Consider the following 27,748-nt stretch of genomic DNA (forward strand, 5'->3'; position numbering starts at 1 on the left):
CTAGTAGGTCTTCTTCCCCCATCCTTCCTCACGGCATCAATTTATATAGTATCCTTTCATGGATATCATCTACCCCTGCATGGTCTTTCATGTTTGCCAACCTGTATTACCCTAAATTCTCTAAATGTTTCACACTGTCTCCATGCTATCAGCAAGACTATGCTACTCATTTCTGAGTTTCTTTAATTCACAAAAATAAGTAAGGCCAAATCCCTGCAAAGAACCTCTCACCAGCTTTATAACCTTATTCAAGTTTCTCAACCATCTTGAGTTTTGTTGCTGTTGTTACTGTTGTTAACATAAAACTTTTATTTTTTTAAGTTTTATTTTTGAAAATTTTGGATTGTAACGCTTATTTATAGCATGATTGTGAGGACTAAATGAGATATAATATACACAAAACACAACACATAGCAATCTCTCAATAAATAAATAAATGTTAAGCATTACTTTCAATAAGAGATAAAAGAAGTGTGATTAATTTGTACTCCTTTGTGTGTTCATTCATTTGGTAAATATTTATTGAATAAATTCATTTCAGGAATTACTCATTTATTTAGTAAATATTTATTGAAAGACTGCTATTGCTAAGCAGTCACATGTACTCTTTCTTTCAACTTACTCAAGCCTTTGTGAGTTCCACATGGGGCAGAACTTGGGCTCTAGTGATGGGAGTCCCTACCTTAAAAGAATTTGCTGTCTCCCACCTTACCGCAATAAATTATGCTATTTCTTTTTTTTTTAAGATTTTATTTATTTATTGAGAGAAAGTGTGCAAGCAGGGAGGGGGCAGTGGGAGAGCGAGAATCTCAAGCAGACCCCCTGCTAGTGTGGAGCCTGACTTGGGACTCGATCCCATGACCCCGAGATCATGACCTGAGCCAAAAACCATGAGTCGGATACCTAACCCACTGAGCGACCCAGGTGCCCCAATTATGCTACTTCTAAATAAATTATTTTTGTCCCTTTAACTCCCGTCTTGGAATCCCTAGCATGCCTGACTTGCCTGGAAATAATTATCTCATTGGACTACATTACTGGATGCTCACTTCCTATTTGGCCCAAACTTCTACTAAAATGATAACTACTGGAGTAAGTTGTTAAGAATTTATCTGTACTTCCCTTACAAATTACAGGGTTTTTTGGGTTTTGTGTGTGTGTGTGTGTGTGTGTGTGTGTGCATGTGTGTATCAAATCTCATAAAGTACAGAAAAAGGGGATAGTTAACTGCAAGGATAATGTTTGTAGATTTTTTTTTTGAAGTCCTTTATGTTAACTGAATGTTTCCTGTTTTTCAGACCCGACAAAATTTAGCTGACTGACAATTTTTCAGTGTCTTCATAATCTTTTTAGCTTATTTTTTGTTCCATGGTGTTTTATTGAAATGAAAATTCATTTCAGCATCCAAATAATAAAATATTTAAGTTTAAATAATTTTTAAATATGTCAATTAGTCTAAAAACTATCAGATTTGTATTTATTTGATAAAATTATCAGGGAATAAAAATGGAAAAACAGTAAGAAAATCACAAATTTTAAACTGTTAAGTTCTTTTTTTAAAAGATTCTATTTATTTGAGAGAGAGAGAGAGAGTATGCGCATGAGCAGGGGGGAGGAGCAGAGGGAGAAGCAGACTCCCTACTAAGCAGGGAGCCTGATGTGGGGCTTGATCCCAAGACTCTGAGATCATGACCTAAGTTGAAGGGAGATGCTTAACCAACTGAGCCACCCAGGTGTCCCTAACTGTTAAGTTCTTAACCTCAGATGATGCAGTCATACACCCTTGTGCTCTGGTAGGTACAGAGATAGGCAAAAGAGACAGATACAACCCCAAGAAATATGATCCTCCAAAAACATTTGTGCAAGAGCTTTATAAATGGAGCCATTCTCTTAATTATTTTCTACCTTTAGGTATATATATCATATACATATAACATAAGATATGTACAGAGTCCCAATCTCAAATGCCTACAAGATCCACAAAAGTAACATAAATAAGTGAAACAGCCTAGGTGTTAGTACATGAGCCATACATGGAATGGGAGAGGCAGACTGTGCTCCTTTTAAAAGGGTCAGCCCCTTTAAGTATCTCTGAAAGTCAGCCTCTGCTAAATGCCATTGATTGTTGAAATGTTGGAATATGAATCCAGTGTCATCAAATCTAGAAATTTTTAAAGAGAAGCTGAAAATTCCATTCTTATGTAAAATCTACCAATTTTTAAATGTTGCCAGGTAATTTTCTCATTTTATTTTTAAATTGTGCATACCAAAAGCAACTGCAGAGTGTATTTATACTATTGGCTACTAGTTTGTGGTTGTGAAATATGCTCTTATGACACGGATTAAGGTCTATCTTACGTGTGTTTAAAGATTAGGTAGTGTCTTACCTTCTTTTCCTGATAGAGAAATCTGTAGAAATGAAAAAAGATAGAAAGAAAGAGAGAGGGGCGCCTGGGTGGCACAGCGGTTAAGCGTCTGCCTTCGGCTCAGGGCGTGATCCCGGCGTTACGGGATCGAGCCCCACATCAGGCTCCTCCACTATGAGCCTGCTTCTTCCTCTCCTGCTCCCCCTGCTTGTGTTCTCTCTCTTGCTGGCTGTCTCTATCTCTGTCAGATAAATAAATAAAATCTTTAAAAAAAAAAAAAAAAGAAAGAAAGAGAGAATGAAAAGAAAAGAAAAGAGAAAAAAAGGAAAGGAAGGGAAAGAAAAGGAAAGGAAAGAAAAAAGAAAAGAAAGGAAAAGAAGAGAAATAAGAAGAGATATTTGTAGAAATGGTTGCATATCCTTAAACTGTTATAAGCTATCAGGAATAACTGGAAATGTGGCATTTCCATGAAATGAAGCTATTTGTGTTTGCCAGAAGGCACATTAAAATATTTTGTAATAGTTGACTTAGTGAACTAGAAACAGCTGTGTTTGATGAAATGTTTGCTACAATCTATTTTTTAACTTATTTTTCATTTCTTTTTACTTTGCTTGGTATCAAAGTTGGTATCAAGAGAAGAAAGTTAAAATTATACTTGGTGGTATTATATGGTTTTCTTTCCTTTCTCCAAAACTAAGACAAGCTAACAAACTGTATCCAAATACCATAGAAACCAGATTTCTTGGGAAACTGTGTTAATTTCTGAATATTCCACCCTTTTCTGAGGAAATTCCAAGATAATTTATTATATAATTGCCATGGGTAATAGCTATCCATCTGTTACTATTCAATTGCAGTATTTTAAGAAATTTATAAGGTGACTAAATGGTTTCTATTAGTACATAAACTAAGAAGATTATTAGGATCTAACTGTAGTTTAAATGTAACACTTTATGATACTTATTTGGTTATAAAAAATTCTATTATCTTGCCCTTTAAAGAGTTTTTGTTTGGATTCAAATATTCGGATATTGGATTTTCTGCTTTATTTATGGATTTGAATCTCTCTGGTACTTAAATTTAACCCATCAATCTACTGACGTTATTCATATTAACTCTGGGCTGAGTAATGCCTCCTCAGAGATAGATCGTGTTGAGGTGAGGACTTCCCCTGGGTGGCAAGGTATCAGGAGAAAATGTATGAACAAATTTTCTATTGAAAGGCACTTAATATTCCATTCCCAACTGTATAAGCAACGAATATTCCACATGTAGTCAAGCAATCCATAAATCTCGCACAGTCAGTATCAAGTTCATGTCATCCTACCTTTACACACATGCGTACACAGGTGCATACACACAAACACCCTTCAGGCTGCCGGTGTTCCTTCTAGACTGACCTCTTTATTTTCTTTTGGTGATGTCCTTGATGACCACTTGGTCCAATTCACACGTGTATATAGAGAGGAAAAGCCGTATGTTGAAATTTCCTTTTGTGAGATGTTCGATCCTTCATGTCACACCCCCACTCTGCTAGATACTTTTAGGTTCTTTAGGCATGTGCTGAGCACCTGCCATGTGCCATGTACTACGCAAGGTTCTTGGGGCTCGAGAATGATCCCTGCCTCCGGAGAGCTTTTCATCTGGTAGACAGACATGTGAGCCAGACTTCAATACTGACAAGATATGTACTTTAAGAATGTGTGAGATATCGTGGCCTGATTCATTAAATATTTGTGTGTACTTCAGTGTCAGTTTAGTCTAGATGCTCGGGATTCATCAAGTGAACAAGAGGGTCAAAGATATTCTGCCTAACTTAAACATCTGTAGAACATATAAAAAGACAGAGTGATGATGATTGGCCTCTATCTTCACGGTTAATAATTTTAGTGAACAACGTTGAATGGCTTCTGCACACTAGCAATAAACAATCTAAAAATGCAATTCTGAGAACAACTCCATTTATAATAGAATCAAAAAGGATAAAATACTCGGAATAAATTTAACAAAAATGAAATGGCTCGTCCAAATATGCTGCCAGGATTTAAAGCCCCTTATCAGTGAGTTAACAGGAGTGGAACTCACCTACAAGAGACTCATTTTAGGCCAAAAGACACCTGCAGATTGAAAGTGAGGAGGTGGAGAGACATTAATAATGCAAATGGATGTCAAAAGAAAGCCAGAGTAGCAATACTTATTTCAGACAAACTAGACTCTTTTGTTCTTGTATTATTTTTATCCTGCTTTGATATCAGGGTAATACTGGCCTCACAGAACGATTTTGAATGCGTTCCCTCTATTCCCCTGTTTGTTAAGATTTTGATTAAGATTGTCATTAATCATTTTTTTTTAAATGTTTGGTAGAATTCACCAATGAAACCATGTGGTCTTGGGCTTCTCTGTGCTTAGAGATTTTTGAGTCCTACTTCAACTTTCATTCTTATTATTGGTCTAAGAAGATGTCCTATTTCTTGGATTCAAGATTCATGATTCAATCTTGGTAACTTGTGTGTTTTCACAAATTATCTGGGGGCGCCTGGGTGGCTCAGTCAGTTTGGTGTCTGCTCAGGTCATGATCCCAGGGTCCCGGGATCTGGTCCTGTGTCGGGCTCCCTGCTCAGCGGGGAACCTGCTTCTCCCATTCCCTCTGCCCTTCTCCCCTGCTCCTGCCCTCTCTCTCTCTTTCTCTCAAAGAAATAAAATCTTAAAAAAGAAATTATCCGGGTTTTTTTCCTAAGTTATCTGATTTGTTAGTATAGAATTGTTTATAGTGATCTGTTATCACACTATGTATTTCTGTGGTATCTATTGTACTGTTATCTCTTTCATCGCTCCTTTTGGTGTTTGATTCTTCTTTTTTTCCTAGTTAACGTAGTTAAAGCATTGCCAATTTTGTTTATTGTTTTGGAAAAACTGGTCATTACTTTCAATGTTATGTTACTGTTTATTCTGCTCTCTATTTATTTCTGATTTTTCTTCGTAATTTCCTTCCTCTACTAAATTTCAGCTAAGTTTCTTCTTTTTCTAGTTCCTTGTGGTATAATGTTTATTTGAACTCTTACTTAATACAAATATTTATAGCATAAATTTCACTCTAACATCTGCTTTTGCTGCATTCCATAGTTTTGGAATATTGTGTTTTCTTTCTCTTTTGTTTTGAGACATGTTTTGATTTGCTGTTCGATTTCTTATTTGGCCCTTTGCTTTTAGTAGTGTGTTGTTTAATATTTACATATTAAATATTTAATATGTACCTTGTAGATTTTCCAGCTTTGTTTTATTGGTAATCTTTAGTTTTGTACCATTGTGGTTGGAAAATATGCTTGGTATGATTTCAGTCTTCTCAAATTTGTAATATTTGTTGTCTCTTTTTATGTGATTTAACCAGGGGATTCTTCTATGTGTACTGGAGGAAAATGTGTAATTCTATTTTTCTTGGATGAAATGTTTTATATATATATATATATTCTATATATATATATATATATTCTAAAAGATATATATATATATATATATAAATATATATATATATATATATCTTTTAGAATCATGTATTCTGAAGTATGCATCAAGTAAAAAATGTTCTTGTTGAAAAAAAAAAGAAAGAAAGAAAAAAACAAGAGTGGAACTCAAACAGCCCCATATTCTGCTCCCAAGTTTCCATTTTATGGTATCAATGGGGAAATTCAAGCTGCAGCTTTGAGTTTTTGTTCTTTTTTAAAGAACACTTCTGCAATCAGCAGTGAAAGACTTTATTGTCCCTCACAATCTGCCTCCTAGAAGGGGAAGTGGAGGACGCTGCTGTGAATACTGACAAGAGCACTGTGGGCAGAAGCATCTTCAAACCAGGAAGGTGGACACCGGAAGTCCCAAGTTTCTTTGTTGTGGGGAGAGGTTATATCCTTTACCCACCAACTCCTGGCCTGGAGCTGGGGGACCCCGGCTGGCAGCCAGCTGGGAGGGGCGCTGCTGTGGGCACACCAGAGGAGGCCTGATGGTGGATACGCACAGAGAGCAGCCAGGCCCAGGGATCCAGCCCCCTTAGGACAGGGTCAGAGTAGGGGCTTTCGTCTGTGAACTACAAAGTGACATGAACAACTGACCAGCTGTGGACATGACCTTCATACATTTACAGTCCTTACATGAGATATATCCTGGCCTTTCAGGACCCCAGCTTTTCAGCATTCTCACTGCCTAAGGCTGCTCAAGATCTTTATAGGTGGGCTAGAGGTGGGACTGTGCGTGTGAAGGACTGAAAGCTGACTGGTCAGAGTCCACTGGCAACACAATCCTTTCTGGGTCCCATGCCATCCCTGCCGCCGACCCCTACTCTTCTGGTTCCTATTTTGCGACATTGGTCATTCACTGGTTTTAACTAGGCTCTGTTTCCTGACTCTGATTATGTTCTGACCCTTATGTGACTGCCCCTCATGTCTTGGCCCAGTTAAGTTCTTTGCTCTTCGTCATTGGTTCACCCTTTGAAGCTCTTGAAGAGGCATCTGGGTTTCAATGTGGCTCATTTCCTGCCTCCCAGGCTTACCGCCACTCCATTCTGCTACCATTTCTCCTCATGATCTTTGGAAGAAAAGGGGGAATATTTTAAACAAGGGATAAATGACTGATAAAGTTCCAAGCAATTACAGCTTCTGGGACAAATGTGAGTGTTTTAAAGGAATGCCATCCTGTAGCATGTACATGCAAAGGCATGCTTTTTATTTATTTGGCTGCACATGTTATCTTAAAATTATTATAACTTAACTTTGAAGTCTTACATATAGTTAAGCAATCACATTACTCATCCACAATGTCCACTGCACTTGATACCTTAACTCGTGGGAGGTCCTGTTTGACACTTGGAGCCTCCCCCTCGCATTCCTGGGGTGGGCCACCAGAGGAGGGAAAAGACAGCTGCGGGGGAACAGTCCCAGACCTCTTTGCTCATCCTGTGCACCTTGCCAACCACACAGAAATGAAAAGAGAAGCTATGGGGAAGGCAGCCAATTTTGTACAGCCATTCTCCTCTTTCGAGTCAATGTTCAGGCCAAGTTACCATGCCTTATTCCTCTTTTATACCTACCCTCTCTGACAAGTAAGTGAATGAACAAGAGTACTTCCAACTGCATCATTCGTTTTAAGATAAGCTTAGATAAGGAACAGTTTAGTGAACATTACTGAACCCTTACAAGATACCAAGCCATGTGCTGGGGCTCAAAGGTAGGTAATGTAGGGTTTCCATCATCAAAGAATATACAACCTAGTGGGAAAAACATGTTTAAACATATTTTGGTAGTAGTATACAATAATAGATGCATCTAAAAATACAAAAAAAAAAGTGATTCTGCCTGGAGGTGTCTCAGTTGACCACTGAGATGTTTTGAAGGGAGAATAAGAGTTCTCCAAGTGGACAAGTGAGAGAAGAAATTGAAGATTGGGGAATAGAACATGCGAGGCATGGTATGGTTGGGAACTGTACTCATTTTCTACTGCTCTCCCAACCAATTATTGCAAACACAGTGGCTTAAACAAAATTTATGATCTTATAATTCTGTAGGTTGAAAGTCCAACATGGTTCTCACTGAGCTAAAATCGAGGTGTAGATAGGACTGTATTCTTTTCTGGAGGCTCTACCAGAGTATCCGGTTCTGTTCTTTTTTAGCTTCTAGGGGTTACACATATTCCTTGTCCCATGAACCCCTTCCTCCCAGTAGGTCAAGTTCTTCTCACACTTCCAATCTTTCCTCCTTCAGGAAAGGCACTCTGCTTTTAAGGACTCCTATGATTAAACTGGGCCAGCCAGGTAATCCACAATGATCTCCACATCTCGGGGTCCACACTCTTAATTACATCTGCAAAGTCCCTTTTGCCATGTAACGTAACAATCCCTAGATATGTCAGAGGGATTAGGATGTGGACGTCTTTGGGGGTGAGGGGAAGGGCATCATTCTGCCTGCCACAGGACATAACACATAACTGAAATGGTCGTGGGAGGTTTAGAAAGGGAGGAGACCAGTTTGGAGAGGGTGTTAGCTGCCAGATAATGAAAGCCCTTGTCTACCATGTTAAGGGACCTAGAGTTAATCCTGAAGGTGCTGGGATCCTTTGAAGGATTTAAAGCAAGGTGAAAATTGTCTTTTGCTGGCAGCACAGAGGGACATATTAACAAGGGAGACAAGACTTAAAAGTTGGGGGAAGTGGTTAGTTATCTACTGCCACATGCTCTGTAAAGAATTATGGATTTTATTTATTCTATAAAAGGATAAAATGCTGCATGATCATAAATTTCTGTCAAAATTATCACAATACCTGAACACTGATACTGCATTAAGTAAACAATTTCATGTATTCCAAGGTTTGGACAAAGAAGGTGTTTATTACTCTCTCACCGTAGCTCCCATAGTCTTACAAGGCCCTTGCCCACATAAAGTTCTAGCTTGTCCAATAACAGCCTGGAGACCCCTCAGCATGTAGGTGGTATCTCAGACTCTGGGAGTGAATAAGAGGCCCTGGGGAAAGTAAATAGTTTAAAAAGGGGAAAAAGATAAGGACCAAATCCTGGATGCCACCAACTTTTAAAGGGAGGACCAGAGAAGAAAAGAGAAAAGTAAGAGAGAGACCTGTGAGACTATATATTACAGGACCTGGAAGAGGAAAGAGTTACAGGAATAATGCACTATAATAAGTCAATAGTAATAAGTGTCATCAAGTAACCTAAGGACAGAGAAATGTCATTTGAATATAATAATTAAGAGGCCACTGGGGCTCTACTTCCAACTAAGACAGAGTAATGGGACCCAGATTTACCCTCCTACCTTAAACAACTAAAATCTGATCAAATTAGATGAAACAGTGATTTTTAGACTTTGGACAACAGATTGCACAGGACAGTAATCTCTGGGGGTACGTAATAAACTGAGACCTTTAATTGTGCCATCTTACAACTCAGAGTTTCCACGTGACAGCATAAGGAGGGGAACCCAAATAGAACCAGGTCTTGCTGATTTGTGGTGACACACTTGGAGATTCAGGGAGGCCAAGGTGGCTAAAATACATAGGTGAGGAGAGGGAAGAGTGTCACAGAGCAGAAGCTCCAGAGATCAGCAGAGGAATACTGATCAGTGCATGCTTATGAGGATATTGCTGAGGCTGGAGAAAGAACTCCCAGAAAGGAGGGGATGGAATGACACCTGAAACTCATACAGAGCCAATAGTTCACGTGCCACCAATCAGAACAGAAAGACCTCCTAATGTATGGGCACTGAGTAGAAAGGTACTGACCCAGTAGTGGGGCCAAATTAGCCCTAGACAAAAGATCATTCTGGACTTCCTTAACAAAGATCACAAGCAAGACTTGAAAGGATCAAACTGTTTCCAACTTAACTTAACTATGACTCACAATGCCCAGAAATATTTAAAGGAATATTTTTTAAAAACCCATCTCCCAATAGTGTAAAATTCACAATGTCTGGCACAAAAGAAGCAGGAAAATATGACTTATAATGAGTAGAAAAATCAAACAATGGAGTAGAACGGAAATAGAATTAATTGACAAGGACATCAGAACAGATATTAAAGAGATTTTGAATGTTAGAAAAAAGGTGGAAGGAAGCATAAACATAATGAGAAAAGAGAAAGCTATAAAAAGGCTCAAATCAAACTTCTAAAGATGAAAAATACAGTATTTGAGATGAAAAATTCACTGGATGGGATTAACAGCAGATTAAACACTAAAGAAAAGGAGATTAGTGGATTCTTAAGATGTTAACGATAGATACTATTCAAAAGGAAACAAAGAAAAAGGAGTGTAAAATAAAAATGAAGAGAACATCAGTGATCTGCGGACATCAAGTGGCCAAACATATGAATAATTAGTTGCAGAAGGAGAGGCGAGGTGGACAGAAAAAATATTTGAAAAACCAACATCTGAAATTTTTCTAACTTTGATGAAAACTATGAACTCACAGATACAACATTGCGACCAAATCTCAGGCGGAAGCAAGCACCCAGATATATCATAAACAAATTACTGGAAAACACTGGTTAAGAGAAAAATCTCAAAATCAGCCAGAGAAATGAGAAAGTCACTGGTCAATGTATCGGTCTGGTGACACAGGGACTATGAATTGGTGAGTGACCGGAAGGTAAGGGAGTGGAGATAGAGAGCTATGACTCCTTTGAGAAAAGCTGAAATGAGAGTGAAGGAGACAGAGATAGGAGCATAGCACCCAAGGTGGATTTTGTTTTGTTTCTTAAATCAGAAAGACTTGAGCAAATTTATAGGTTGAGGACAATGTCAATGATGATACTAATAAAATAACTGCCATTGATTAAGCTCTTATTTGTGTACTAGACACTATACCAAATACCTTACATATAATTATTCATTTAGTTTTCACACAGACTTATGAAATTCGGACTACTTTTATCTTTACAGCTGAAAAAACTGAGGCACAGATTGATTAAATATGACTCCAGGTTACAAAGTTAAGAAGTAGTAGAGCTGAACAAAACAGAGAGAAAAGAGACCAAAAAACAGACTCAAATATAGAAAACTGGGGTTACGAGAGCAAGGTGGGCGGGGAAATGGGGGAAATAGGTGAAGGGGATTAAGAGCACACTTATCGTGATGAACACTGAGTAATGTATAGGATTGCTGAGGCATGTTGTACACCTGAAGCTAATGTAACAGCGTACACTAATTACACTGGAATCTGAAAAGGAAAAAAAGTAACAAAGCTGGAATTCAAATCAAAGTCCACTTATGATGTACTTGAATACAATACTACACTGAGCCAGTTAAGTGGGAGAAATAGAGATTAGAAAGGAAAAGAAGGTATAACTGATGCTTTAATGCCTAGGACAAGGTAGGAGAGTATATATTTGAAAACACAGGTGGATAGGTTTGCCTTAAAAAGAGGAAAGGAGGACTTCATTTTTGAGATTTGGGGAAAGAAGTTAAGGGTAGGGGTGGCTGTGGATAAATGGATCCGTTGATGCAGATGATGAGTTCAGGTGGCTTAATTCTGTTTGGTGAATGAGTTAGGTATATGGGAAAGCTAAAGCTTAATATAACAACCAAGGGGAAAAGTCAAACAACAGGAGTGATGCTTTGTTGAGAGTTCCATTGCATTTGGAAACTGCTTCAAATGGCCATGTTGTTTATTTCTAGCAGAGAAAGGGAGACTGTGAGTGGGAGACAAGAATGATAAGGATTTATGCTGAAAAGTTTATGCTGCCCCCAAAGTCAACGATTTATCAGGATAAGACCAAACCAGTAGGTAATGTCAAAGAGGCAACAAGAATAGAGTAGGTTAATAACCACGGTCACTGTGGCTGCCCTGCACACACCCACACAAACACCTAATTGTTTCCTCATGCTGCCCCCTTCCACATAAGTTCACTTGGTGAAAGTTCTTACTTTCCTTGGAATGTCCTAGAATTTCCATTTTTGAAATATTTTCCGTATCATTACATGTTGTCCATGAATCATGAACTCTTGTTAAACTTTCAGCTCTAGAGTAAATGTTTCCTTCCAGTCTCAATTACCAACAAGGCAATTCAGTAACACAATTGTCTATTGTGAAATCATATTTATGAACTTTATGACATTATATCTAACCTTTCATTATGTATACTCTTTGACATCAGTTGGGTCTTATGGGTCTGTGCTTTAGATCCTGCATTTTTAAAACATGACAAACTTGGTTTCTGTGCCCATTTGTATCATGCAGTGTGAAAATGCAACCATTTTTTCCATGTAGATGTTCATGAGTGAAGCATTTCATCTGCTAGAATGGAGTCTGAAGTTCCCAACCAGAGACAGACCTGCTTAAGGAGACAGTTTACAATTCCACAGAAAAGTCCCTGTTGGATGAATATTATATCCAGATTATGAATTTTATGTTTAAGGAGGCTAGAATCCGTTCTTCACAGTTGGATCTTTTTCTTTTTAAGAAAGATTGGTTTTTAGGAGAGTAGACCACATAAAAGATAGCTTATCAATCTTCTTTCTAAATGTCTATGACTTAAATTTTTTCAATTTATGTAGAAACTACAGAGACATACCAGATGTTTTGCCCTGTCAGCTTTCTTCATAGGTTCGTAGGCACCAAAGGCAGTCTGACTATTGGGGTGATGGAAACAGCAAATAGGAAAGGAAGCCTCTCTCGCCTTCCTGCTTTTTCTGTAGTCATAGAACCTGCCAACATGTACCCCTGATCCACCTGCCATCGGGCTTCAATTAACTGGTATTTTAGAAAAGACTCAAAACAGCTGAGTTTTCTCTAACTCTGAGCTAGAATCTGGCTGTATCTGCCAGTAAGATCTGAACACGGCACTCTCCAGTTTAAAATTCTGCTCTGAATCCCTACTGTTTACAGCAATAGTTCTCAAGCATATTTAATAGACTTTTATTATTAAAAGCAATACATATGTGTTGGAGAAAAGTAGAAAATACAGATAAGCAAACATAAAAATACAAAAACCATACCTTCTTACGACCCAAGGAACATCATTTTATCACCTAAGCTCTTGGCCTTCTAGATCAATACCTTATTGATATTCGCTATTTGATGAATTGACATCATATTCTCCTGTGATTCTTTAAATATGGTTTGCTTTCATTATTGGACATGTTTATAATAGCTGCTTTGAAGTCTTTGTTAAGTCCAACATCTGCACCCTCCCAAAGAGTTTTTGCCCTTTTCCCCCCCTATTTCTTGAGGGACTCATAATTTTTTGTTGAGAATTGGACATTTTAGATAATATATTGTAACAACTTTAGTTTCTGATTTCTGCCCAGGCTTGTTGTTGTTGCTGTTGGGTTTGTGTTATTGTTGTTCATTTGTTTATTCATTTAGTGACTTGGCTGGATTAATTCTGTGAAGTGTATCTTCCCCATAGTGTGCAGCCTCTGATGTCTCTGTATACATATTCTTTCCTTGTTTTTATTTTTAACCTTGCCCCACCCACCTGAAGAGGTCTTTAGCAATAGGAAGGTGGGGGAGATAAGCTCTTCACTGGCTGCTAAGCCTGCCCAGAATAGTTCTTCCACAACATGGGGCCAGGGGTAATGGGTACAGTTCATGGTTCAAATGCCATAGTCGGCTACTGTTCTTATTCAGTTTCAGATTTTGTTAAATAAATACATCTCAATATTTTGCATGCCCTTAGGTCAATTTCCAGGGACTTAAAACGGTTGTGTTAGATAATTTTGATGAGTTGAATCAATGTTTCTCTGAGGGGGAGATTTCATCAAGCTCTTCACAGGACCATTCTGGAAGTTCCATCATCTGGAAGTGGTCTGTAATTTATGATCTTATTTATTTGCTTTAACTTACAATATAGAGAAAATAACAGCATGATACCAAATGTGGTTATTTACTCACAATAAAGCTACTGAGTGTAGTGCTAGTGTTCTGTAATTTGTGTCTATCTTCTCAAACTGTGAACTACTGTAGGGGAGGACCTATGTCACATTTGTTCTGGTTCCATCATGCAGGGCAGTAGGTGAGAGGTAATGTCTTTTCAGCTTGAAAACAAAATGATAAATACTATATGCATTTTTAAACATAAGAGTCCATAATTATCGTACCCAATGGCTTACTTAGAGTGGTTAACTTGTTGCCTAATTACAAGGCTGGTCCCCACATGGTCTTCATATTACATGCACACACATACAAACACATATTCTCACCCTTACCTTTTCATAACTTTTTCCCAGTAATTTTTCTCCTTTAAGAGGGCCCAAATGCAAAGCTTTTTTTTTTTTTTTAAACATATTAGTCCTTAAAAGCACAATGCCTAGGTCCTACACTGTTTTTTAGGAACCTATGAAAATGTTTGAGATCTGAAGTAAAGTACATATTAATTCAAAAATGCAGAAAGAAAACTGAAGAAACAAAATAATTGTATTTATTGAAATATCTATAAAATGTAACACTAGGTCAACCTACCAATAGCAACTCAACACTTAAAAAATTACATGTAAATTATATTTAAGGTGGCATAAGAATACATTTTAAGATATTTGTTTTAGGGAGAAGCAGAACCTCCTCAAGGGGCTTACAAATCTTCTTTACCCAGTATGGAGGTTCCTCAAAAAGTTAAAAATAGAACTACCCTAAGATCCAGCAACTGCACCAGTGGTATTTACCAAAGAATACCTAATTCCTAATTCAAAGGGATACATGCATCCTGACGTTTATAGCAGCACTATCAACAACAGCCCAATTTTCGAGGGAGCCCAAATGTCCATCCACTAGTGAGTGGATAAAGATGTGGTATCTATATATACAATGGGATATTCCTCAGTCATAAAAGAGAATGAAATCTTGCTGTTTGCAATGACATGAATGGAACTAGAGAGAATTATGCTAAGCGGAAAAAGTCAGAGAAAGATACCATACGATTTCACTCGTACGTGGCATTTAAGAAACAAAACAAATGATCATGGAGGGAAAAGAGAGGAAAACCAAGAGATAGACTCTTCAGTATAGAGAACAAACTGATGGTTAAGGTGGGTGGAGATAGGGGTGAAAGAGGTGATGGGGATTAAAGAGGTCAGGGGCACTTGGTGTGATGAGCACTGGGTGTTGTATATGTTGAATCACTACATTGTACACCTGAAATTAACATTACACTGTATGTTAACTAACTGGAATGCAAATAACTAAAATAAATAAATAAATAAATCTTGTTTACCATATGTCACCCATATATAGAAAATGACAGTTGTGAGCATTGGGACCCAGGTCTGTCTCCAGCTTGTAAGTCCCTCGCAGAAGATCCCAAACACTTTCACGAGAGAGAGAGGGTTTTACAGTGCATTTTACAATGTCTTTTCTACCCGATGTGGACAGAGAGACCATGAAAGGCCACTGTGGAGACTCTGACCTTTGCATTTTATCAGTTACAGTCATTCATTTGCTCATGTGGCATGTGTTTGCCAAGTGGCTGCACTGTGCCTGGGCTTCTAACAGCTGAGGACACTGTGAAGAATGAGCTGACCCAGGCCCCTTCCTCATGGTGCTTATACAAGTAGTTGGGGAGTCACGTAAATATATTTATTACTGCAGACTGTAATATGTTATATGGTATGAAATACAACTTTCTTTTGGGGTCTGTGGTATGTGTGGGTATCTATCTTAATTTAGAAGTCAGAGAAGGCCCGATTATAGATTGATATTGAAACTGAGGTATGGGGGCGCCTGGGTGGCTCAGTCGGTTAAGCGTCTGCCTTCAGCTCAGGTCATGATCTCAGGGTCCTGGGATGGAGCCCCATGTTGGGCTCTCTGCTCAGCAGGGAGTCTGTTCCTCCCTCTCCCTCTGCTTGCCGCTCTGCCTACTTGTGCACGCTCTATCAAACAAATAAATAAACTCTTAAAAAAAAAAAAAAGAAACTGAGGTATGAAGAAAGAATTGGAGTCGGGGAAAAGCGAGGAATGGCCAACATGGAGGCCCTGGGGAAGGACGGAGATTCACGCATTTAGGGAAATAAAAGGCAGCCAGTGTGGCTGGAGCATTAAGAGCTTGAGGAGAGGGTTTTGAAAGGAGACTGGGAGGTAGCAGGATCATATAGGACCTCAGGGGTCATCTCCAGGGTCTTGAATTCTATTCCACTTGAGTTTTGAACACCCAGCATAGCAAAATCTTGTTTGATTAAAAAAATAAACCTCCCTGGAAAGTAGACTGAAGGAGGCCTGAGTGGACACAGGGATAGGGATGGGGAGAGTGGGAGGTTTTGCAGTAGTCCAAATGAGATGGGATGGGACTTGGACTAGTGGGACCAGGAAAAGGAGAGGAAAAGGGATGGACTCAAGAAGTATTTTGGAGGTAAGAACACGGCATTGATACACACAAATCTTTTCTTTAGTTGCATGTTTTGATACTATGTCAGTAGCAGTTCAATTAAAGTCAAACCTAATACAAATGTTCATTACATTATAGTAAAACGTTCATGTTTCATATTGTGCTCTGATGTCTATTACTATTTATCATCTAACTCAGAGAGTAAATCAAAAGTTCTTTTGCCAGAAATGAAAAAGAAACAAATGATATCACTTTATGTACCAAATAAAGTTACATGCTTCTTTGGCTGTAGAGGCAGAGAGATTGTGGGACAGGGGAGTGATCATGGGTTTTTGGAGCTGGACCACTTGGGTTTACATTCTGACACTGCCTTTAACTAACTCTGTAACTTTGAAACAAATCACTTAACTTTCTAGACTTCAGTTTAAAATTGAGATAATCCCTACTTCACAAAACATTTCTGACAATGAAATAATTGATGTACAACACTTGCTTGTAACAGATGTTCGATGATTGTTAGTTCTGTCAACTTACAAATAGCCATCCTAATCATCTATACTATTCAGGTGTTTGCTAAACCTAGAAGTATGCTTTTTTAGAATTGGAAGAATTTAACTCAATTCCTTCCCTCAATTTACCTAGAGAGGTAAGAGTCTTGCCTGGGAACATAGAGATTACAAGAGGCAGAGTAGAACATTTTCTCCAAACACCCAGCATCTTTATAATACACCACATTGCCTTGTATGTTTTCTCTCTAATGTTGAATGGGAGGATTTTATAAGATATTCCTATGTCCACTTTATCTCTGCTTTAAGCATAAGGAGGGTGCTGGCTAACAGTGGTCTTGTGTTCTCTTTGCTAGTTACACAGTATGGGAAAACTTCCTGGAACCAGAATGGCAGAGTTAAAAGCGAAGTACACCTTGCTCCATGATACCGTGGTAAGGTAGGCTATTTGCTCATGTGGAGACATCTCTTATCATATTTATACTTCTTTCGTATGTGTGTGATGGGCTCTATCTTGTTTTTTATTCTGCCAAAAGCAGGCCTCGAGGCAAAGGTCTGAGTTCAAGTAGTTTGAGAAGTGATACCAGAAATTACCATGGGAGGATGGGGAAGTGAGATGGGGAAGGGAGCAATGTAGCCAGGGGTGTGCTTCTCTGCAGGTTTACACTGTGGCCAACTGGTGCCCAGTCTCACTGAGGACCCCCTGAGTGTGTGGAACACACCTCGGAACTCTCCCACCAAAGGGTGAGGAAACTGGGATATTTGTCCACTGTTTTCCATCCATTGTTGATTAACGATTGCTCCTAGGGAGATGAGCTCCTGGCGTTTCTAGCACACCCTCTGAGAAGCCAAGCAAGTTCCTATGGCCAGAGAAAGCTCTCAGGCAGAGGCACACAGGTGCTGTCAGTGTGTATGGTAACTGTCCACCAAAGCTACAGGTGACCCCCAGAGTGGGCTGGGGGGTGGGATTTGATGGGACACTGACATTATCTGCTACAGAACACTCTTGTAGGATTCTCCATTCCCCATCTCTCTTCACTGCTCAGAGTTATATGTTCGAGCACAACCCCAGCCTACATCTGCTGAGACATTGGTCTTCTTACCTCGTCCACCTACCCAAGGCTACTCTCTTTAGCCTAGTTCCAATCCGCAGGTGAGAATAGGCTTCCACAGGATAATTCCACAAAGTTTTCTAAGCACCTGCTATGAACCACTGGGAATCAGGGAGAAGGAGAATGAAGAAAGAAGGGAAATCCAGTTCTGCTGCTCTTCCTTACTACTCCCCATCCCCCTCCCTCCTTTTCCGCATAACCACCTGCCTCATTACCTTGCATGATGTCTTCACCAAGAGCCAAGGAGAGACAGCAATGGATAGAAACTCCATCCTGCCATTCCCCACCCATCCTCTCCCCGAGTCTTCAAACATTAGCCCTACTGCTTTTCCTGCCCAGAGTCAATCTGGCTACTTTGAGGATGGGAGCATGAGGGAAGAGCGAAGCACAAGGAGAAGCAGAGCTGCATTCCCATGTGCCCTTCACTTTCACTCCACTGCCTAATACTCAGCTCCACCCAAGTTCCTAACAACCATCCAGCTCTGGCTCCTCCTCTTCTTCCTTGATGGAAGCCTCGAGCTAACTCCTCACCCCTATCCCTCATGGAGACTCCATTTTCCACAATTGGCCCTGACTGCCAGTATGTACAGATAGTTCTCAAGACTCAGGAACTTGGAGGATTTAGATGGAAAGTCTGGGGTAAGCTTTTTCAACATACTTCACACTGCTTAAATGACAGAGGGGAGGGAATCCGTGCAGTTCTCAGGGCATTCCTCCAAGTCCCTTTGCAGATACAAGGAATACAGCAACATTTCTCGCCCTCCACATAGCTCTCGTCTAGAGCTCAGCAGAGCTTTGTGGGATGCTGATTTAGCTTCCTCCTTCCCTGGGCCACAGTTTAGTTCCCTGTGTCCCAGTGACAGACAACAACATAGGACCAAGGCTATGGTGTTATTTCTTCCTACTTCCAGGTTGTGTTGCAAAACCCTTACTTCCCTTCTGCTACCCACATTTTACCTCCTCTTGACCCTTTAGTTCCCTCTCTTGTCATTACGAACACCCACTACCCTCTCCCACTCCTCCTGCCTGGTGGGTGAGAACGGCGTGAAGACGCACTCTCCACTCTTGCTGCTGAGGTTTTAGCACGGCAGATACAGCCTGGAAATGCTGAACTGAAACCAAATGAGTTTTACACTGGAACCACGTTATAGAAGTTGTTAAATTCTCTTCTGCTGACACTATATTTCAAATCCATGTGGGTAAATTAGCATTTGTGTTCTGGCTAGAACCCTAGCCACCTTGTCCACTTTCCTTCTGGGGGGCATCAGGCCCTGTGGCACAAGTCAACACTTCACATTTCCGCAGCTGAAGACTCACATTAAGGAGATCAGGCAACTTGAGATTTATATGCAAGGAAATTGAATTATAAGAAACAACTTCAGCTTTCGTGAATAGAAATTATACATGTTATCACTATAGCTGCTGTTGCTATTTGGGATCTAACACAGTGCCTGGAACATATTATGTTCCAGGAAATGTTTCGCTGGGTGTTACTGAGCAAATGCCATATTGACACCAGAGGAAATGGGTGGAGCAGGTAACCTCAGTTGAGACAGCCTTGATCAAGTCATTGGGCATCTTTGCAAATGAGGATCCCCCCGAAGATTTCTCTTGGTGAGGAAACTTGGTGGGGTGTGCACCTGGCTTTAAAACAGGACACGGCACCACTCTTGCTTCCACTAGGAAAGGTAGCTACTGTGAGGCAGCTGGGTTTCTGAGAACGGTGAGTCAGGGCTGCTGACGAGGCTGCTGCGGATGCCAGCCTGGAGCAGAGCTGGGTGAGTTTTAGAGGATTTCACCAAGTCCAGTTTCTGTGTCCATTCAAATCTGCCTCTTGCCAGATATTTAACCCTTGTTCCTAGACGGGGTCAAGACCTAGACAGGGAATCCCCCTCAACTGTGACATTCAAGTCCAGCTCTAGCCAGACATTGAAGGTAGGATCAGAAATCTCTAAGGTACTTTAAGTCCATAATTTTATAGGAGAATGTTTCTTCCTAGTTTCCTAGTAAAGTGTCCTTAGAAAACTTTGTTGTTTCTTAGTTCACTGAGGAGGACAAGATTTTCCTACAGTCAGCTCAGGAGAATTCAGGAATTAGGGAAAGCCACATTGCCGGGGCAGTTGAAGGGAGGACCCACTCTTGTCCTTATTATCAACGCCCCCCCCCCCACAAGTCCGGGAAGTCATGATTATTCTTCAAAGTCAAGTACAAATACCACATTCCCGTCCAACTCAATGCTCTTTCTGTCTCTCCCACCATCTAGATCTAGACACTAGTGGTAGTACTTGTCACCTGGTATTCCAGGTACCTAGTTCATCCATTCCCCTTGGGAGACTGTGAGCTCCATTCACCTCCAGTACCTAGTACAATACTTGGCACAAAAATATCACTGAATTGAACAGAACCTGGGAATGGAAGGAACCGGGAGCAGTGTGGACATGTTCCCTCCTCTCCTTGCTAGACTGCCATGTGAACTACTACGGGTGTTAAAAGTACAGCCTTCTCATTATTTGAATCTGTGTTTCATGGACCCCAGTACGCAACAGTCAGAGGTCCAACTGCTAGAGGATGCCAAACGTTTCACCGAGCAAATACAACAGCAGCAGTTTCACCTTCAGCAAGCTGATAATTTTCCTGAGGCATTCACCACCGAGGTCTCTAAAATGCGAGAACAACTTCTCAAGTACCAAAACGAATATAATGCAGTGAAGGAAAGAGAGCTCCACAATCAATACAGATTAAATAGGTAAGTGCACTCCTCTCTCAAACACATTGAAGGTAGAGTTGAGCAAAGCTCTTTCCACATAAACAAAATCAGAAAAATCAGACTTTATTCAGAAGGAATTTCAGGCACAGTGAGTATGACATGGCAATGTCAAGATGATTACAAGCCTAGCTCTTTCCTTGGTTTCCTAGAACGGGCCATTCCTGAACAAGAAGCTTACCCAACTTCTAGAAAAAAGCTCAGGTGACAGGGAGACGCCCTCAGGAGGAGATCCCTGCTGTTGTTTTCCCTGTGTCAGGAAAGCTATAAGCACTGGAAACTGTAGCCAAAGAACACACCGCAGAGAACAAGGACTTGGCACACGCTCTCACCCTCCCTGGCCCAATGGTGGCCCCATGTCCTTTCAGCAGTGCCAGACCACGTGGCTGCATGGCGGTCGCCCCACAGGCGCTCTGCAGACAAACCCCTGTGAGCAGAGGGTCACATCTGGCTCCCTCTATTTTTCTAATATAGCAACACGGGCCACATATTCAACCTTATTCTCCTAACCTATTTCTCAGAATCAAGAAAGGAAGTAATATCCTGTTGGAAGACACAACTACTTATCCAGATTTAGAGGATGTCATTCAGTGAACGAAAGTAGAAATGTGTTGCTAGAAGGCAAATGTTCTTTCCAAAATCTCTAACATTTCTCCTGCAGAGGAGCAAGTCAGTGGAAGAGTTTGTTCAGCAAATCACACTCTTTAGATTGAATTTCAAAATGATTACGATCCAAGTTTTGTGCTCTGGTGTGCTGGGTGCTCTGCCTGGGTACTGAAGAGAAAGCCAAATACTCGCTCCTCGAATTTGTTACCTTTTAAGGTGGCAGAACTTTCTCTGGGTATTTTTAAGAGTGGGTAGACTTCCAACAGAGCAAATATAATTCATTCCTGCTGAGAGATAAGCAAATGATTTGAGTGACTTTCTGAGGACTCTGTAAGCCCTGGGTTTCGAATCCTCTCATTGGGGTCTTTCTTTTCAACTGGGAGATGAAGAAAGCTAGCTTAATCAGGAGAATTACATTCAGGGCAAAAACAAAATCTGAGTTCTTTTTCATCTTTCAATCTAAACTTGTTTCAGGCTCACAGTGAGGTCTATAAAAAGAAAGCCTAGCTATTTCTGTGCTCTGTAAGCACTCTTTCAGTTGAGAAAATAATGAAATTAAAACAATTGTTGGTTGTTCATTAGTATTGAAAATATGAATGCTTGACATTTCCATGAAAGGGTAAGAAGAACATAAGTCGGTTGATATTTAAATTGTTTAAAATTTCCAAGTGTTCCTGCCAAGGAAAAAAATGCCCAGCAACAACCAGAACACTTGCCTTTTAGGTATAGACAGGCAAATTGTTCACTGGGTTACTTGGGATAGGGAGGGGACCGTGCATAGTGACCTACAGTGAACGAGAACATTCAGGACGCGCATTTGCAGAAATGCTTGGTGTGTATTGTTTTTGGATTTGTAACACATAATACTCTAGCTTGAGCAGACTCCCTCGCACTCTCAAATATTAGCAGCTCAAGAATTGACAAACTTAGTTTCATAAAAATAATGGTGATTCCAAAAGGAATACCAGGAAAGAACTATAGGCTGTATTTCATTAGCTTTAATATATTTTATATTACATGATACAGAAACAAATTCACTCAATACCTCCTCCCCAGGGAAAAGTAGATATTCCCATCCCCACCTAAAAATAAAGAAACTAAGCCAGTGAGACAAAACCATTCATCTGCATATACAGATGATATTTTTCAGATCAGCACAACAAACTCATTTTATTCAGCGTCTAAATAACAGAAGCCCTAATAACTAGCACCCCTCCACCCCAATATCTTTAGGAACTTCTGAATCACTGGCAACTATGAAGAAGAATATATTGTCCAGATGCTCTAGAGAAAAAAAATTTTACTCTGTAATTTGGTTGATTTTCTCATGTTGTCACACAATAGAAACTCTTTAATAAATGTTAATGGTGAGTATAATGGTGGTCAGTTAATAATTAAATCTGTCACCACAGTTTTGGTTTTGAGATTAATACTCATTGACCTCTTGAATATGCAGGTTAGGAAAGAATATATAACCTTCTTAAGTAAGTTAAATACACATTATAAATAAATAATAAAGTAATTAAATAAATACTCTTGAGAACTTATTTTTGAAACAAAGTAGAAGTCATTATCTTTCTAAAAACATTCTCTGAAAAGATTTTCCAATACTCTTTTCAGCCTCTTCCTTGTTCTTCGCTTTGTCACCTTTTGGGGCTTCTCTGCTTTCTAATAATTCCTCAGATCTGGACAGCAAATAAATTGTGTCCCTCATGCTAAATCTGATGCATTCTGGCAAGTCTCAGCCACGGTCAGTTATCACTGTCTGTCCTGAGTGGGGATGTGGAGACTGGTACGCTCGTGCTGCACGTGTACGGGACTATCCTATGATCCTGGCTGTAGTGACTCTTTATTCTTCCTAGCTGGTTGCCGCCGTCCCCGTGCTGTCATCCAGGGCTTGGTAGTTGTTTTCCTTTCTTAGTCCAATAGTAACAGCAAAGTTGGAACCAAGAAACAAACAGATCCGGCAAGAAAGAAACAGAGGGAGTATTTCAGCAACGCATCTGGAATTCCAGAATGTTAGCTATGACCAAGGGGCATCCAGGTCATCAGGATTAGTGGTAAGGAAATACTCACAGCTGGAACAGACTTTACTTTCTAAACACTTTTTTTAAAAATATTTCCTGCTCTCCCTGTGGAAACCAAGAACAGAATGAGCTTAGAACAGGTTTTGCAAGGTGTAGTCTTCATAACTGAAAGAGAAGCGCCTGAGAAACTTGTTTAAAAGGTAGATCCAACCCTAAAACTAATGACTCCAATTTCTATCCAAGTCTCTCCACCCAAGGCAACGTGTGAATGTTTTACAAGCTCCGTCTGGGATTCTGAGACATGTCAAAGTTTAAAAACTGTTGGCCCCCAAACTGGTTCTCAGCCTGACTACACGTTAGAATCACCAGAATCTTCTCTCAGTGACCACCCGTCTATGCTTCAGCACCTCCTGACGGGAGCGCACAGCCTCCCACAGCAGCCCATCCCAGCTCTGGACAGCCTGACTCTTAGATGTTTATTGCTCGTACTGGTTCAAAATCTACCTCTTGCAATTTCCACTCGTTCATGCTGTTTCTTCTACTGATGGTAGAAGATGCTTCTCGCACATGACAACATCCAGGGCATCCTGTATTGTCTTTTCACTCACAAGTCCTTAAAACCAAAACACTTTGATGACATGGTTTCAGTTAGGACACTTTTGCTGCAGAAAAGAAATGAATCCGGAGCAGCTTTGACCCTGAAGCACCCCTTAGTCAGGAAAGCTGGAAATGTCAGGCAGATTTAAATTTTAATGTCAATTTAAAATGTTAGCAGTTAACAGATATCAAGAGGCACAAAAGTGGTTTTTTTTATTTCAGTAATACCATGCAAAAAGGATGATTTAGAAGGAGAAAAAAAAAGACAGAATGCATAAGGATATTTTCTACCTTATTACTTTCAAAAGTGAAAAACTGAAAGCTATCTAAGTTCTAAAAAAAAATGGAATACTTAAATAGTAATGTATTCCAGAGGCGTGCAGCTTGATATTGCATCAGAGCTAAGTTTCTAGGTTTGAATGTCAGCTCAGCCTTGTCTGTGTGACTTTGGAAAAGGTGCTTAACTCCTGTTTCTTCATTTGTACAATGAAGAAAATAATACCTACTTGGTAAGTTCTGAAGATTAGAAATGATGCATATAAATTACCTGACATCGGGTCAGTGAAAGATAGATGATATTTAGGATTATTTTATTGTGCGATATTCACCCACTAGGAAACTTTGAAAGTATTAAATTATTAATTTTGAAGTCTGAAGATATTTTTAATTGGGAAGATCTCTTTAATTACATGCTGAGTAAAAATGGATTCAATCATATGTACACATTTTGTATAATATTATTAAAAGATACAAGGAAAATAAAAATGATCAACTGTGGTGTGATGGGATGGGATTATGAATGATATATTTCTCTATAAATAGGAAAATATGCATCCTTTAAAGGAAAAAAATCAGATTTTCTTAATAAAAAACACATGATAGAAATGTAACTAGTTTAAAATGTCCTAAAGAATTAGCCATCCTATATTTGTTTAAAGAGAAGATCATTTTATACTTATTTAAAGGAAATGCTGTGAGTCTTAGCTTGTGGGAGAGCTTCATGTCACCATTTTTCCAACTCAGGGACATTAAGGCGGCCTTTACAACTGAACCATGGCAGCACACTACCACCCCCTGGTGGCAGCCTGGGTGAGGTGTAGGATCAATAGGTTGGAAGTAGAGTATTGTCAAGGCATACGTATTCAGAACTCTGAAAGTTCAACTTCAGCTTGTGGCCAAGACAGCTGACCTACATTAAATTCCATATGTGGCACATACTTATTACACTAACCTTAGTTTACATGACTTCAAATAAAAATTCATAAAAATAAAACGTGGTATGCATGCATCTTTAGCTCCAAGTTCCCAGACCTACTGGCTGGTGAGATCTCCTTATTTGATGAAGCCAGTGGAAGGCACTGAGTCATCCAGGCAGGCACTGGTTCATTGCAAATAGGATAAAAAAGAAAAGGCCCAGAGCCTGCCTGGAAGGGGTCAGAGTCTAGGGAGGAAGTCGTGCTAACAAGTAGCTATAATGTGGTGAGACAATGGGTGAGTGTGCAGAGTGTTGTGGGAGGACTGGGGAGGAAGCACCTAACTGGGAGTCACTGAAGCCATCCCAAAGAATGGACGCCAGGTTACCTGGCAAACAAACATGGAAAGCCCATTCTAAGAGAACACAGAAAGCTATTACTGCAGAAATGGCTTACTTTTTTGTACATTGTCAAACTTGTTGGTTTTTGTTTTTGTTTTTTACAGCTTAACAGAAGAAAAAAACCTCATAATAAAGGAATTTGAGAAGATACCTAAGCCAGGAGTAAGTCTTAGATGGTCTACAGTTTGTTAAACACAACTGGATTCAAACATCCCTTTTGATAAATATTACTGTTTATCACAACAACCACACCATGAGACATCTGAAAGATCCAAGAGTCTTAAGTATGGATAATGCTGAAAGGAATAACTTTTGGAATACACACAGTGATGCCTATTACAGGCTTAGCTATTTGGCATCTAATTTAGGCTGTGTTTAGTTCGACAATATCTGCTTTGCTTTTAGGGGGGGAAAAAGGATTCTGTGGCTGGCACGTAAAAACATTATTTTTGCGTAGTTGTTACCCTCAGAGCTTCCTGAACATCTCAAGCTCATTATAAGAAATTTTCATGAAGGAGATGTTTCACTTATCTATTCCTGCGTAACAAAGTGCCCCAAAACTTAGTGGCTTAAAACAAACAACATTTCTTTTTTTTTTTTCCCCCACAGTTCTGAGTTCTTCTGGTCTGAGCTGGTTCATTTGGGGCTGGGTGGTCTAGGATGGCTTCATTTGTGTGTCGGCCAGTTGGCAGGCTAGTTGGTCTAAGATCACATGTCACCAGTTAGTCATGTAATGGTGGAAGGGTTTCCAGCCTCAAGAAAGAGACAAACAGCCTCAAATAATGGCAAACCCCAACACACAAGACTTTTCAAGCCTCTGCTTCTGGAATATTTCACTGGTCAAAGCAAGTTACACAGCTAAGTCTAAACTCAAGCGGTAGAGAAACAGCCTCTTCCTCATAATGAGAAGAATGACAAATACCCAGAGGAACAGGAATTTCAGTCCATTTTTCGTGATCTATCATACAAAATAAATAGAAACGTCATTACACTTTGCGCAGCTGCCTTCTTCTGAACAGTTATATTTCAAAAGTGTGCTGTTGGTGTTTTAATTCCAAGGCACAAAAACCTGTCTAGCATAGAGTACAACACTACTTTTTATATGTGTGTTCTTGCGCATATATGCATATATATATATACACACTATAATATAAGTACACCTAACTATCATTTACCACACAGATCTTATGGGAAAAAGCATTTTGAATTTTAGTTCCAGATCATAGGTTCATCAATTTTACCCTCTCCCAGCAGCAGTGGAGGAGGGAGAGATGCAGAAAGCCCAGAACAAGCTAAATGGATCCATGCACTCAGTCACTAATAATGTGTAGATTGTCTGAGTGTAAGGCTTCTCTCCCATAGGTCAAACAGTCCCCAGATAATCAATCAGTCAAGGGAACAAAGATGTGTTATGAGTCTGGGGTGAAGGGCCTTTGGGTGAGAACATGAATGAGTTAGAGAAGTAATACCAATAAGAAAGTGGGGGATTAAGGAGCACAAAGGGTTGCGTTTTCCAAATATGAACTCCCTAGTCTTTAATTCTCACGTGGGACTCAGGTTAACCACAAGCCCGATAGTCAAAGATTATTTGCATCTGATGTCAAATCACAAAACTACTAGAAAATAGGCTGGAAATTTTCACTAATGTTTTTTGGGTATGAAATAAAAATTAACTCCAAAAGGATACATTTAAAATACAGGATAGAAAGGAGCACTAGTAAAAAAAAAAAAAATACAAGTATGAATCTCATGTAAAATGTTTAATACATGCCATACAACTGTCATGCCTTGACTGACGATGTCAGAAGTCATTACTGTATTTAACTTTGTAAGAAATCATTTGGGAAGCTCAAAACAAATACAATCAAAATGCTGAGTAATTATTTTTAATGTGATTTTTGGGTAGACGGATACTTGCTCAGGCTCTATGTAGCCTGATAATTTTCACAACTTTTAAAGGAAATGGAGAAGAAGATGAGACTATTGAGAGAAAGCACTGAGGAATTACGTAAGGAAATAATGCAGAAGAAACTGGAAATCAAAAATTTACGGGAAGATTTGGCATCTAAGCAAAAGCAATTACTGAAGGAGCAGAAGGAACTAGAAGAACTGTTGGAATATCAGGTCAACCTAAAGGTGTGCTATTTACGGTTCATAAATACGTAAGCACTGTGCCTGCGTGAACATAAAGATTCATGGTTATCAAGACTAACCGCACAGGTTTGACAAAGAGGGGTAGGTAGCATCACACAAACTGAAATGCTCAATGTTGTGACTGATCCAATCAAAATACACCCAGGCTCCGGGAATTCGCAAAAGACTTGAAAGTGTTTGGTAGTCCCTCCATAATGTGGAGCCCTTGACCCAGGG

The 27,748-nt window shown here is 39.6% G+C and overlaps 2 protein-coding genes across 2 annotated transcripts in view; one reads left to right on the plus strand and one right to left on the minus strand.

Annotated features, from left to right (window-relative positions):
• CCDC146 (coiled-coil domain containing 146) overlaps positions 1-27,748 on the plus strand; it is a 108,129-nt gene that overhangs the window by 53,323 nt on the left and 27,058 nt on the right. Inside the window, exons 3-6 of the mRNA XM_026504269.4 lie at positions 17,035-17,117; positions 20,327-20,536; positions 25,483-25,540; positions 27,338-27,514. Of these exons, the coding sequence (XP_026360054.3) occupies positions 17,035-17,117; positions 20,327-20,536; positions 25,483-25,540; positions 27,338-27,514 (528 nt within the window). The remainder of the gene's footprint in view (positions 1-17,034; positions 17,118-20,326; positions 20,537-25,482; positions 25,541-27,337; positions 27,515-27,748) is intronic.
• FGL2 (fibrinogen like 2) overlaps positions 1-27,748 on the minus strand; it is a 60,553-nt gene that overhangs the window by 18,785 nt on the left and 14,020 nt on the right. The gene's annotated exons all lie outside the window — the stretch shown is intronic.

The sequence above is a fragment of the Ursus arctos genome, unplaced genomic scaffold, assembly GCF_023065955.2.
Source record: "Ursus arctos isolate Adak ecotype North America unplaced genomic scaffold, UrsArc2.0 scaffold_3, whole genome shotgun sequence".
Classification (NCBI taxonomy): Eukaryota; Metazoa; Chordata; class Mammalia; order Carnivora; family Ursidae; genus Ursus; species Ursus arctos.